The sequence below is a fragment of the Otolemur garnettii genome, unplaced genomic scaffold (assembly GCF_000181295.1).
Source record: "Otolemur garnettii isolate 467f Iridium unplaced genomic scaffold, OtoGar3 scaffold00022, whole genome shotgun sequence".
Taxonomy (NCBI): Eukaryota; Metazoa; Chordata; class Mammalia; order Primates; family Galagidae; genus Otolemur; species Otolemur garnettii.
In genome coordinates this window covers 2,178,451-2,192,248 of record NW_003852417.1, presented here as the reverse complement: position 1 = coordinate 2,192,248, position 13,798 = coordinate 2,178,451, and the positions used below count along the sequence as shown (strand labels likewise).

Sequence of the window (13,798 nt, the reverse complement as noted above, 5' to 3'; positions counted from 1 at the left end):
AAAAAAAAAAAAAAAAAAAGAAAGAAAAGAAAAGGAAATCTGTGGCCTTGCAGTGTGTTATGGTTTGTTAATGTTTAAACTATTTAATGGCAATGTTCAGGGAATCTAGCCTATCAGAGCTAGAAATTTAGTACAAAGTAAAGGCTAATATTATAAATGTATTCATTCTAGAACAGGCAGGCGGTGCCCATAGCTCACTTGGCAGGGTGCTGGCTACATACACCGAGGGTGGCGGCCCAGGACAGCTTAAAAAAAAAAAAATAGAAAAACTGAGGCAAGAGGATCCCTTGAGCCCAAGAGTTGGAGGTTGCTGTGAGTGATAATGCCATGGGACTCTACCCCAGGTGACAACTTGAGACTCTGCCTCAAAAAAAAAAAAAAGAATAGGCAAATAAATCACTTGCGTGTCTTAAACTGGTTTGTTTTTTCAAAATCAATTTATTTCTTAAAAATAACTTTATTTTAAAAATACTTGCTCCTTGCAAAATTTAGAAAATAGTTGTTCTTGGAGAGATAACTATTATGGACATTTTGACAAACTTCCTTCCAAGTTTATATATTTTTCATATATATATAGACACACATAAATAGGTGTAAGACTGTTATACAGTTATGGAGACTGCTTTTTCCTACAAAATTAGAACCATATAATATAAATGGTTTGTCTTATTTTTTATTTAACAGTATAATTATGAACTTCTTTTCATGTTAATATAGATCTAAAGTTGGTTTTTGTTTGTTTTTGAGACAGAGCCTCAAGCTATTGCCCTGGGTAGAGTGCTGTGGCCTCATAGCTCACAGCAAACTCCAACTCCTGGGCTTAAGCAATTCTCTTTCCTTAGCCTCCCAAGTAGCTGGGACTAAAGGCGCCCACCATAACGCCTGGCTATTTTTTGGTTGTAGTTGTCATTGTTATTTGGCAGGCCTGGGCTGGATTTGAACCCACCAGCTTTGGCATATGTGGCTGGTGGCTTAGCTGCTTGAGCTACAGGCGCCAAGCCATAAAGTTGGGTTTTTAATGAAACCTGCCTGTTGGCCCATTGAAATATTGTACCACTTATTTAATTAATCTTCTGTTGATGCTCAATTGTTTGCTTTCAATTTTTGAAATAAAATATGCCGTAATGAACAGGCTTGGACATACCTTTATGGGGCATGTATTTAGTAGGAAAGTGTGGGTGATAGGTAATAGTGAGAGAAGTTAAAGTAGGAAACTGTAGGAAGCTCTAGGGTGTGCCAGGGCGTCATATGAACTCCCACATCTCAGTAGCGTAACAAAACACAGGTTTATTTCTCACTCCTTCAGGCTGGGTGTGGACTAGGTAGTCCTCCTTCACCTCGTGGCTTTGACTGTTGGACACATGTTCTCTGCAGCTGCCACAGAAGGGAAACAGAACTAGAGAATCACGCAGGATGTCATTAATGGCCAGGCGTGGAAGTAGCCTTCCTGTTCTAGAATGCTTTGTCTCTGACCTACCACAGAGGAGGCTAGGAAAGAGTGGTCTTATGAGCCCCGAAAGAGAAAACAGTGTGGTAATACACATAGCATTATTTTTGCCACAGTTGCACGTATCTGCTTATTTCCTTACAACAGACTATTCTATTAATTGTTAATTCAGAATATCTACATTTAGGATTCAAGTTCACTGAGCCTCCTCATTTTTTCAGATATTTCTATTTGGAGAATTAGGAATTCTGTTTCCATCTATACTTTGTTCTACTAAGTACAAAAATGAGTATAATTAATATGTCACTGTTAGGTGGTTACTTAAAAGTAAACTCATCAAACCTTCAGGGACTTTTGTAAGAGACTAATAGTAATAATACTTTTTTATTAGATGGGGTCTTTCTCTGTTGCTCAGGCTGGGCTCAGGCAATCTTCTCACCCTGACTAGACAAGTGCCCACCACACCTGTCTAATTAAAACAATTTTTTTTTTTGAGACAGAACCTCAAGCTGTCCCCCTGGGTAGAGTGCTGTGGCATCACAGCTCACAGCAACCTCCAACTCCTGGGCTCAAGCAAGTCTCCTGTCTCAGCCTCCCATGTAGCTGGGACCACAGGCGTCCACCCCAACGTCCGGCCATTTTTTGGTTGCAGCCGTCATTGTTGTTTGGCGGGCCCGGTCTAGATTCGAACTCGCCACCTTAGGTGTATGTGGCTGGCGTCCTAGCCACCTAAGCCACAGGCGCCGAGCCTAAAACAATATTTTTTTAGGGATGGGGTTTCATTATGTTTTCCAGGCTGGTCTTAAATTCCTGGCCTCAAATGATCTTCCCACTTTAGCCTCCTGAGTAGTAATAATAATTTTTAATTGAAAAAATAGTTTATTACTTAGAATGGTGATTTTCATATTATTTATTTTATAGTCCTTATTTATGCTTACTTTGATGTAAAAATCCTTATTCATCTGAATTAAAATCGTATGCATAACTGGGCAGAAAAAATGTTTATATTTTATTGTTAAGACATCATCATTAAATATCTTAAGCCATCACTGATTTTACCATAGCTTACTGTTTATGTAGATAAGGCTAGATTAAATTTGAATCATGAAAATAATTTTTTTTCTCCCCAACTAAATGTTCAAATCTACAGAAAGGTTAAAAAAAATAATCTGTAACCGTTAATCACGTGGTGCTGTAATGTCATGTTTGCTTCCTCTCCTCCTTTACAGGTTCCCCTCCCCAATTCAGGAGGCAGTCAAGGTTCCTGCCTTTTTATTTAGGTTATTTATCAGATGATTTTTTTTTCCTAGCAACTTACAATATTAGTAATGCTGGTAATAGGATTAGCTTTTATTATTAACATCTACCTGTTTTTGAAATCTTAACATATAACTAGATTTATAATCTTATGTAATCTTCAAGTTAAGTGTTATCACTCCTTTACCTAATGAGAGAAATTATGCTCAGGTTATTAACTTTGTCCTAAGGTTAATAGTGAGGTATGGTTGAGGTTTGAACTTAGGTAGGTCTCTCTGATCCCAGAGCCTGCTGTCCTTTTCTATACTAGACTGGCTATACTAGGAAACAATCAGTGTGAGTTTAGAAATGTTTGATCCAAAAGAAAATTTTTTTCTCTCCTATTCATAGGCCAAATAAGCTTTACTAAATGGGAAAGATTCTTATAGGCCCAGGAGTTCGATTAGTTAATTTTTGTTTTGTTTTTGAGACAAAGCCTCATGCTGTCACCCTTGGTAGAGAGCTGTGGTGTCCCAGCTCACAGAAACCTCCAACTCCTGGCCTTAAGTGATTCTCTTGCTTTAGCCTCCTAAGTAGCTGGGACTATAGGCACCCACCACAACACCTGGCCATTTTTTGTTGTTGTTTTTGTTGTAGTTGTTGTTTGGCAGGCGTGGGCTGGATTTGAAATCACCAGCTCTGGTGTATATGGCTGGTGCCTTAGCCACTTGAGCTATAGGTGCTAAGCCCGAATTAGTTAATTTTTGAGGTCTCTGCCAGTCCTGAGATTCTATAACGATTCTTTCTTTTTTTGAGACAAAGTCTCACTTTGTCCCCCTCAGTAGAGTGCTGTGGTGTCCTGGCTCACAGCAACCTGAAACTCTTGGGCTTAAGCAGTCCTCTTGCCTAAGCCACCCAGGTAGCCGAGACTACAGGCACCTGCCACCAATGCCCAACTACCATTATTTCTTAAATCTACCTCATACATGAATTACAAAAGAAGGGGTTGTGTGTATGTATTTAACTGCCTTATAAAGATATTATCCATATGCTATATTCTTCACCCAAGTAATGTATACAGCTTTGTAGTTTTTAGTATATGTGTATGTGTAGAGTTATGGAAAGGCCACCACAATTTTAGAACATTTTTATGATCCCCAAAAGAAACTCTGTGCCCGTTAGCTCTCCTTTCCCCCTTTCTCCCTCACTCCCACAGCCCTAGCAGTAGGACAGACACCAATCTGTCCCTTTAGGTTTGCCTATTTTGGCCATTTCATATAAATTGAGTGGTGTAATATGTGGTCTTTTGTGTGTCACTTATTTTACTTAGATTAATAGGGTGACAAAAAAATTTATAGGCATTTTAAGAAAGGAAAAAAACTATATTAAAACTGTAATAATCAAATCATGTTTGGCTTCTGCAGTTATAAGAAATGCAAGATAGGCCAGGTGCAGTGGCTCACGCCTGTAATCCTAGCACTCTGGGAGACCTAGGTGGGTGGATTGCCTGAGCTCACAGGACTGAGACCAGCCTGAGCCAGAGTAGCTGGGCATTGTGGCAGGCACCTGTAGTCCCAGCTACTTGGGAGGCTGAGGCAAGAGAAACGCTTGAGCAAGAGTGAAACCTTGTCTCTAAAAATAGCTGGGTGGCTTGGCACCCATAGCTCAGTGAGTGGGACGCTGGCCACATACACCACAGCTGGCAGGTTCGAGCCCATCCTGGGCCTGCTAAACATCAATGACAGCTGCAACCAAAAAAAAAAAAAAAAAAGCCAGGCATTGTGGTGGGCGCCTGTAGTCCTAGCTACTTGGGAGGCTGAGGCAAGAAAATCGCATAAACCCAAGAGTTTGAGGTTGCTGTCAGCTATGATGCCACAGCACTCTACCGAGGGTGACATAATGAGACTCTGTCTCAAAAAGAAAAAAAAAATACAAGATAATAAACATTAATGGTATATATTACAATTTAATTTTAGGTACAAGGCTGTGCACCCTGGCTCACGACTGTAATTCCAGCACTTGGGAGGCTGAGGTGGGTGGATTGCTTGAGCTCACAGGTTTTAAAAATAGCCAGGTGTTGTGGTGGGTGCCTGTAGTCCCAGCTACTTGGGAGGCTGAGGCAAGAGAATCATTTAAGCCCAGGAGTTTGAGGTTGCTGTGAGCTATGACGCCATGGCATTCTATAAAGGGTGACAAAGTGAGACTGTCTTAAAATAAAAATACAAATAAAGAATAATTTTAGGTACAATTTTTCCTTCCTTTCTTTTTTTTGAGACAGAGCCTCAAGCTGTCCCCCTGGGTAGAGTGTCGTGGCATCACAGCTCACAGCAACCCCCAACTTAGGTGTATGTGGCTGGTGCCTTAGCCACTTGAGCCACAGGCACCGAGCCAATTTTTCCTTTCTTAAAATGTGTATACATTTTTTGACACACCCTGTATTTTCAAGGTTCATCTATGTCGTAGCATGTATTAGTATTTTTCTTTTTTTTTTTTTTTTTTTTTTTGCAGTTTTTGGCCAGGGCTGGGTTTGAACCTGCCACCTTGAGCATATGGGGCTGGCGCCCTACTCCTTTGAGCCACAGGCGCTGTCCCATGTATTAGTATTTCTTTTATCTTTCATTGCTAAATAGTGTTCCATTGTTTGGATAGACCACATTTGTTTATTCATTCCTCAGTTGATGGACATTTGTATTGCTTCTCATTTCTATTACGACTAACAGTGCTGCTGTGAATATTGTGCGTAGGTTTTCATACAGGCACGTGTTTTCATTTCTTTGGGTATATAGGAGGAGCAAAATTGCTGGGTTAAATGGTTCTCTATTTTTAACTTTTAAAGACCTGCCAGACTGTTTTCTAAAGTGACTGCACCATTTTACATTCTCGTCAGCATATATGCGGGTTCTGGATTCTTCCACATCCTCAGAGTTATGAGAGGATCTTTGATTATAGCCATCATGGAGAGTATGAAGTGGTGTCTCATTGTGGTTTTGATTTGCATTTCCCTGACAGATAATATAAATAACTTTTTTGTATGTTCCTTATGAACTGCCTGGTTCTGATGAGACCAGTGTCTTTAAAGAGAAGACCTTTGTTTTGTAAAAACAGAAACATCTTTTTGACTTGGTTAACCATTGGAGTACTTTAGTTACGATTTACCCTGTCCTTGCAATATTATGAATGCAGATTAAAAAAAATTTCTCTGAAACCAATAATTTTCAGGCATATTGTTGCAAGTTTTGGATGTTCTTTCATGAAAGTATAGTAGAACTTCTGTAAGTTAACTACTTAAGGGACTGTAACAAACGGGTCAACATATGGAGGTGGTCAACATAAGGAACTAGGCCTGTTGTATTGTTAGTGTACATGTGGTACATGTCCAGTCTATAAAAATTAGGTCAGCTTAAGGAAGTGGTCAGTGCAGGGAGGTGGTCAACTGTGGAGGTTCTACTGTATATGTTTATTCCTCCTGTGCATAAAACTTAGCATAGTAAAAAGTTGTCAGACACTTGAATTTTAAGGAAACCATAATGAAAATGCCACATGAACAGAAACCTTTTCTGACTTTCATAGCTATATCACCTCACTTATAACATTGCTAGTGTTCAGTAAGCATCAGATGATATTTTTATATGAATGAATGGAAAAGGATATGCATTTTCTCTTTTGGAGCCTCTAGAAGATTTCATAATCTGTGCATTTTTCATATACAACTGAATACATTCACTCTTATGTTTTTATTTACCAACATAGAAACTCTATATGATAAAAATAGAAATGATTTATTTTATATACATTGCTATTCAGTTACTTAACTTAGAAATGAATGTTATGTAAGAAGCAACAAAGAATGTTGGAAGAATTTAGAGTTTAGCAATTCTTAATTTTTGATCTCAGTTATATGTATTTTCTGTCTTAGCCACTTTGGAGATTTATTAATGATACCAAAGACAAAAGGATGTTAGTTTATAAATCTGAAGATATCAAGAATGTTTCACGTTTGGAGTCTCCAAAAGTGTGTGGTTATTTAAAAGTGGATAATGAAGAGTTGATTCCAAAAGGCCTAGTAGACAGAGAGCCCTCTAAAGGTAAGACTTAAAACATATTTCAAATAAGAAGCAAGCGTATTCCAATTTTCTCCAGTGGGGTGGCTGTTAATTGATTTAAAAATAACATGATTATCAAGTAACTTATTTTTTGGCTTGAAAATAGAGTTTTGTTCCAGAAATTCTACTTCTTTTGTCTCTTGTGTAAGAGTTGAAAACACTAGCAGTTAATGAGCACAGTAAAGATTGGACTTTAAAGACGATTGGGGAAAAGGGAAGTTGAATGATCTAAAGGAAGATAAAAATACTGTTGAAAGATAATCTTTAGTGTTTATAAGAAATAAGTTGGTAGCAAGAAAGATCTATATACTGTTTGGAATGCAAGAAACTTGTCAATTTGGGGGCAGATCTATTTAGGTCATTTATTTATTGAACAGAACTGGATGGAGCTTACGATATTTAGGGTCATTTACAAAACAAGCATTTTGAAGAGGTGTTCTATTGTCCTTATTTTTGAAGTACTTAGAAAATATTGCTAGCATTTTAATATAAAAGAATCTTAATTTGATTAGAATGATGCCCCCCCCCCCCTTTTTGAGACAGAGTTTCTTTTTGGCACCTGGACTAGAGTGCTGTGTCCTTAGCCTAGCTTTCAACAACCTCAACCTCAAACTCCTGGGCTCAAACAATCTTCTTGCCTCAGCCATCCAAGTAGCTGAAATTATAGGAACGTACCACCACTCCTAGCTAGTTTTTTTGTTTTTTGTAGAGATAGAGTCTTGCTTTGCTCAGACTGATCTCTTACTCCTGACTTTAAGTGAGCCTCTCACCTTGGCCTCCCAGAGTGCTAGGATTATGGGCATGAGCCCCTGAGCTTGGCTGAAAGATGTCCTACTGTTTCTTTGGTTAGTTCGTAAACTTCTTCTAAAAGAAAATGACTGATGGCTTCATAGCCCATCAATAGGTGAATGTTTTACTCTGTTAAGCACTTTAAGTATTCGTATTTTAAAAAGTAAGGAGTCACTTAATTTTTTTTTTTTGAGACAGAGTCTCACTTTGTCACCATTGGTAGAGTGATATGGTGTAATAGCTCACAGCAACCTCCAGTTCTTCGATTCAAGTGATTCTCTTGCCTCAGCCTCCCAACTAGCTGGGCCTACAGGTGCCCGCCACAACATCTGGCTATTTTTAGAGATGGGGTGTTACTCTGCTCAGTGCTGGTCTCAAACTCTCAAACTTGTAAGCTCAGGCAGTCCACCTGCCTCAGCCTTCCAGAGTGCTAGGAATAAAAGGTGTGGGCCACTGTGCTTGGCCTTAATTATTATTGTCATTATTATTACTATTTTGTTTTCTGAGATAGAGTCTCACTTTGGCACCCTGAGTGGAGTGCTGTGGCGTCACAGGTCACAGCAACTTCAAACTCTTGGGCTTAAGTGATTCTCTTGTCTTAGCCTCCCAAGTAGCTGGGACTTCAGGCGCCCTCCACAATGCCCGGCTATTTTTTTCTTGTTGTTGTCATTATTGTTTAGTAGGCCTGGGCCATTTTCGAACTTGCCAGCCCCAGTGTATGTGGCCAGTGCCCAAACCACTGAGCTACGGGCACCAATCCCCTTAATTTTATTTTTTGAGACAGAGTCTCACTCTGGCACTTGACCTAGAGTGTAGTGGGGTGTTATAATAGCTCAGTCCTGTGCTTAAGCAATTCTTCTGCCTTATCCTTCTGAGTAGCTGGGACTATAGGTGTGTACTATCACACCCAATTATTAATTTTTCTATTTTTTGTAGATATGGCGGGGGGTGGGGAGCATCACTTTTGCTCAGGTTGGTCTCACACTCCTGGCTTTAAGCACTTCTGCCTCAGCTTCCCAAGAGTGCTAGGATTATGGGCATGAGCCACCATGCCCAGCTGAATTCTATAAGTTTATTTTTTATTTTTATTTATAAAATATATGTGTGTGTGTGTGTGTGTGTGTATTTTTTTTTTTTTTTTTTTGAGACAGAGCCTCAAGCTGTTGCCCTGGGTAGAGTGCCATGGCATCACAGCGCACAGCAACTTCTAACTTTTGGGCTCAAGTGATTCTCCTGCCTCCACCTCCCAAGTAGCTGGGACTATAGGTGCCTGCTACAACGCCAGGCTATTTTTCGTTGTAGCCATCAATTGTTAGCTGGATTCGAACCTCCAGAGCAGGTGTATGTGGCTGGCGCCTTAGCCACTTGAGCCACAGGCACCGAGCCTGTATATATGTATATATATATTTTTAATACAACTGCACTTGCCCTACTGCCTGACCACAGTCAGTGAATTCTATAATTTTTTTTTTTTAAGAGCAGTTCTCACTTTGTCCTCTTAGTAGAGTGCTGTGGTGCCATAGCTCATAGCAACCTCAAACTCTTTGGCTCTAGTGATTCTCTGGCCTCAGCCTCCCTACTAGCTGCAACTATGGGCGCCCGCCACAATGCCTGGTCTCAGACTTTGAGCTCAAACAATCCATCTGCCTTGGCCTCCCAGAGTGCTAGGATTATAGGCATGAGCCACTGGGCCTGGCATGCATTCTAGAATTTTAAAACCACATATTTATTACTTTTTATTTTCCTGTCTTTCATTTTCCTATTTTTCTAAATTTTTTGTTGTTGTTGTTAAGGATATTAAGCTCAAATAATGTTTATTTCAAATATATACTAGATATAAATAAAGCATTACTATAAAAAACTCCTTGTTTTGATGAATTTTGATTTAATAGTGCATACAAATTCATATTAGAGCTTGTTCATCGGGTGAAGAGAAGAGCTGATCCCAATCCCATGAAGAACACATGTAAATTGTTGGTGGTGGCAGATCATCGCTTTTATAAATACATGGGCAGAGGGGAAGAGAGTACAACTACAAATTACTTAGTAAGTATTTGATGTTCCATAAAGTGGGCAAAAAATTCATGTGGGTGGGTAAATTCTATTTAAGAGGAGGCTGTGATACTTTGAAACTTAATGAAACCAAATTTGTTCCAGATGCTCTGTTGTTGCCCTAAAATATTTTCTCTGAGGTTTTTATATTACTATATGGAAATTATAGTTTTAAATGTATGAAAATCCATTTTACCTTTGAACAAATATTTTCTGTGCATTAGAATTTTTGTGCATACTCTATTTGGGGAAAGGTTATAATACAGTCCTTTTTTATAGAGATGAGCTCTTTAAAATCATCACTGCTGTAATGAACTGAACCTGTAATGTCACATGTGTGGATATATGCTCTAGAGTAAAAAAAAACAAACCAGTATTTACATAAACCTGTGGATACTGTTTTGCATATATGTGTATTTCAGAGAAGAAGGTCAGTTTTGTTCATGTAATAAAGAGTTAATCATTAGACTTTAACTGTGTGAAATATGTGGGACTTTCACAGTCATAATTAAATCTAGGGCAGAGATACAAAGGAATTATTTAAGAATTGTTGATATTGGCTCAGTGCCAGTAGCTCAGTGGCTAGGGCACCAGCCACATACATCAGAGCTGGTGGGTTCAAACTCAGCTGGGCCTGCTAAACAACAATGACAACTACAACAAAAAAATAGCCGGGCATTCTGGCAGGTGCCTGTAATCCCAGCTAGTTGGGAGGCTAAGGCAAGAGAATTGCTTAAGCCCAAGAGTTTGAGGTTGCTGTGAGCTGTGATGCTGCAGCACTCTACTGAGGGTGATAAGAATCAGTTGAGCCCAGGAGTTGGAGGTTGCTGTGAGCTGTGATGCTACGGCACTCTTACCTAGGGTGACAGCTTGAGGCTTTGTCTCAAAAAAAAAGAAACTGTCTCAAAAGAGAAAAAAAAAGAAAAAGGAAGTGTTGATCCTGGATTTTTAAGCATTAACTGTTAGTTTTGAAGTTAAGGGAATCATTTTTCTTTTCTTTTTTGTGAGACAAGAGTTTCAGGCTGTCATCCTGGGTAGAGTGCTGTAGCGTCACAGTTCACAGTAACCTCAAACTTTTGAACTTAAGCAGTTCTTTTGCCTCAGCCTCCCAAGTAGCTGGGACTCCAGGTGCTTGCCACAACACCTAGCTGTTTTTTTGTTGGAGTTGTCATTGTTGTTTTAGCTGCCTCGGGCCGGGTTCAAACCCACCAGCCTCGTTGTATGTGGGTGGCGCCCTACAGACTGAGCTACGGGTGCTGCCAAGGGGAATCATTTTTCATTGACATTTTTTGCTAGTATGATCTCATCTGTCGTGGTAACTTGGCACTGATCAAAATGTTGAGGGAACAAAAGAGAATGCATCTATTCATAAACTAAGAGCCCTGTGCTGTAAAGATGTCTTTCTCATTGCCTGGCCTTTCCCATTCTCTCCATTTTATTCATACCCTCCCTCACCCTTCTTTCCATTCCCTCTATGTCAAGTGAATTTATTATGAAGATAGTAGGAGTCATTGTTAAGTCTTGTTTCTCTGTAAGAAGGATTCTTTCTTGGATAAAGCTTCTCTCTTATTATCTTTTTTTTTTTTTTTTTAGGGGCGCCTCATAGTTTACTTCTTTTTTCATTGCATTATAACTACTAATATGATGAGAGGTCTAGTCTTAAAAATTGGTTTTCTTACTGTTACTTATAAGCAAAGAGTACTTTCTTAGACCTGTAACTTGCTTCACAGTTGCTGAGACAAATCTCATCAACCCAGTTTTTGAAAAGCAGAATATTCTCTTTGAGGAAAAGATAGGTAATTAGCATTTTGTTCTTTCTTTGTAGTCCTTGGCAATTATGCTGTCCTTCCTGCCCCAGTCTTTGTGAATCAAAGAATAGAATGAGGATTGTTAAACGAGCTTCAGTCCTTCTGGGCTTCTTTTTACCCATTTGTCAGTGCTGAACTTATTCGGTGAGAGTGAAGGAATAGAGTTAGCAGTTATCTGTCACTGCCTTTTAGGAGGAAAGTGTTTGAGAGATAGAGTGAAGGTGGAATACTTATTAGAAGGGAATATAGTTGACCCTTGAACAACCCTAGGCTTGAGGACATTGACACCTCTGTGCAGTTAAAAATTCACAGGTAACTTTTGATTCCCCTCCAGAACTTACTTATTAACATTCTACTGTTGACCAGAAGTCTTACCAATAAGAAAACAATTGATTAACACTTATTTTTTGTGTTACATGTTTTATATACCATATTCTCAGAATAAGGTAAGTTAGAGAAAAGTAAATGCTGTTAAGAAAGTTAGGCTGGGTGTTGTTGCTCATGCCTATAATCCTAGCACCTGGGAGGCCACAGTGGGTGGATTCCCCGAGGAAGAGTGAGACCCCATCTCTAAGAAATCTAGCTAGGTGTTGTGGTGGGTACCTGTAGTCTTAGCTACTTGGGAGGCTAAGGCAAGAGAATCGTTTGAGCTGATAAGTTTAAGGTTGCTGTGAACTATGACGCTATGGCACTCTACAAGGGCAAGAAAGTGAGACTCTGTCTCAACAACTAAAAAAAAGGTCATAAGGAGAAGGCTGGGCAGTTGGCTTATGCCTGTAATCTCAGCAGTCTGGAAGGCTGAGGTAGGAGGATCAGTTGAGTTTAGGAGTTCAAGACCAGCCTGAGCAAAAGCAAGTCACTTGTATTCAAAACCCTATTTCAAAAAAAAGAAAAAGTCATAAGGAAAAGAAAATAGTCTTTACTATTCATTAGTGAAAGTGGATCATTATTGTCTTTATGCTGAGTAGGCTCAGGTGGAAGAGGAAGGGTTGGTCTTGCTGTCTTAGGGTGGCAGAAGTAGAAGAAAATACATGTAAGTGGACTCATGCCGTTCAAACCAGTGTTCAAGTGTCACCTGTGCTTTAGGTAAATTGATTGATTTTTAAATTTTATTTTTTATAGTTGACTGGAATGACATTTTTAAAAAGGGTTTTACTTGTTATTTTGGTTCCATATGCTGTAGATTACCTGAAATTTGGGGTAAAATGTATATATTTTAAGGATACTAAACCCAAATAACGTTTGTTTAAAAAAATATAGATTTAAAACATTACTATAAAAAACTTGTTTGATGAATAAGGTAACAATGCTAAGTTTGAGGCTAACTGATAGGAATACTTTGTTAGAGATGTCGATGATAAAGAGTAATATTTTAATACCTACTTTTTGTAATAGTAGAACTTTTCACAATGGCATTTTCTCTAAGCTAAATTTTATTCCTGCAGATGTTATGTTATATTGCAAAGAGTGGTCAAGAGCTATTTCATGTCTTTTTTTTTTACACACACAGATAGAGCTAATTGATAGAGTTGATGACATCTATCGGAACACTTCATGGGACAATGCAGGTTTTAAAGGCTATGGAATACAGATAGAGCAGGTATTTATCAGTAGATATGGCTTGTATTACTTAATTATGTAAGGTAAATATTTGTCACCTGTACTCAAAACCCAAAAACTTTATTTTGAACATTAATTATAAATAAATATTCTGAAATGCCAACTATTTTTTTCTGATAAGTTGTGCAATATTGTGAGATTAATTAATTTACATTATGAAGTTTTCTATCCTTAGGCTCATCTTAGGCAGAAAGTCTTTTAATGACACCATGCTCTCTCCCTTCTCTTAATTTATGGCCCTTTCATTTCCTGTAGTTTTTTGTTTTTTCTTCTAATTATGCTTTAAGCCTTTAGTTAGAATCCTGGTACATATTGTTGAGTCCTTAGAAAATTTCCATAATAAGGCTTTTTTTTCCTAAATATCTCCTTGTAATCTATTAATAGAGTAAGTCCAGCAGTGATATATTGATGTTATCTTTGTTATGTCTTAGGGCAAAACTTGTTTCAAATTGCTAAGAATAATTAAAGATACTGGCTTGGTGCCTGTAGCTCAGCAGCTAGGGCACCAGCCATGTACACCAAAGCTGGCAGGTTCGAATCCGGCCCAGGCCTGCTAAACAACAATGACAACTACAACCAAAAAATAGCCCAGTATTGTGGCAGGCGCCCGTAGTCCCAGCTACTTGGGAGGGTGAGGCAAGAGAATTGGATAAGCCCAAGAGTTTGAGGTTGCTGTGAGCTGTGACGCTACGGCACTCTACCCAGGGTGACATAGTGAGACTGTCTCAAAAAAAAAAAAAAAA

General features: G+C 38.8%; 1 protein-coding gene across 1 annotated transcript in view; it reads left to right on the top strand.

Moving 5' to 3' along the window:
• Positions 1 to 13,798, top strand: part of ADAM17 (ADAM metallopeptidase domain 17) — a 74,593-nt gene that overhangs the window by 25,550 nt on the left and 35,245 nt on the right. Inside the window, 3 exon segments of the mRNA XM_023511807.1 lie at positions 6,600 to 6,768; positions 9,488 to 9,621; positions 12,946 to 13,035. Of these exon segments, the coding sequence (XP_023367575.1) occupies positions 6,600 to 6,768; positions 9,488 to 9,621; positions 12,946 to 13,035 (393 nt within the window).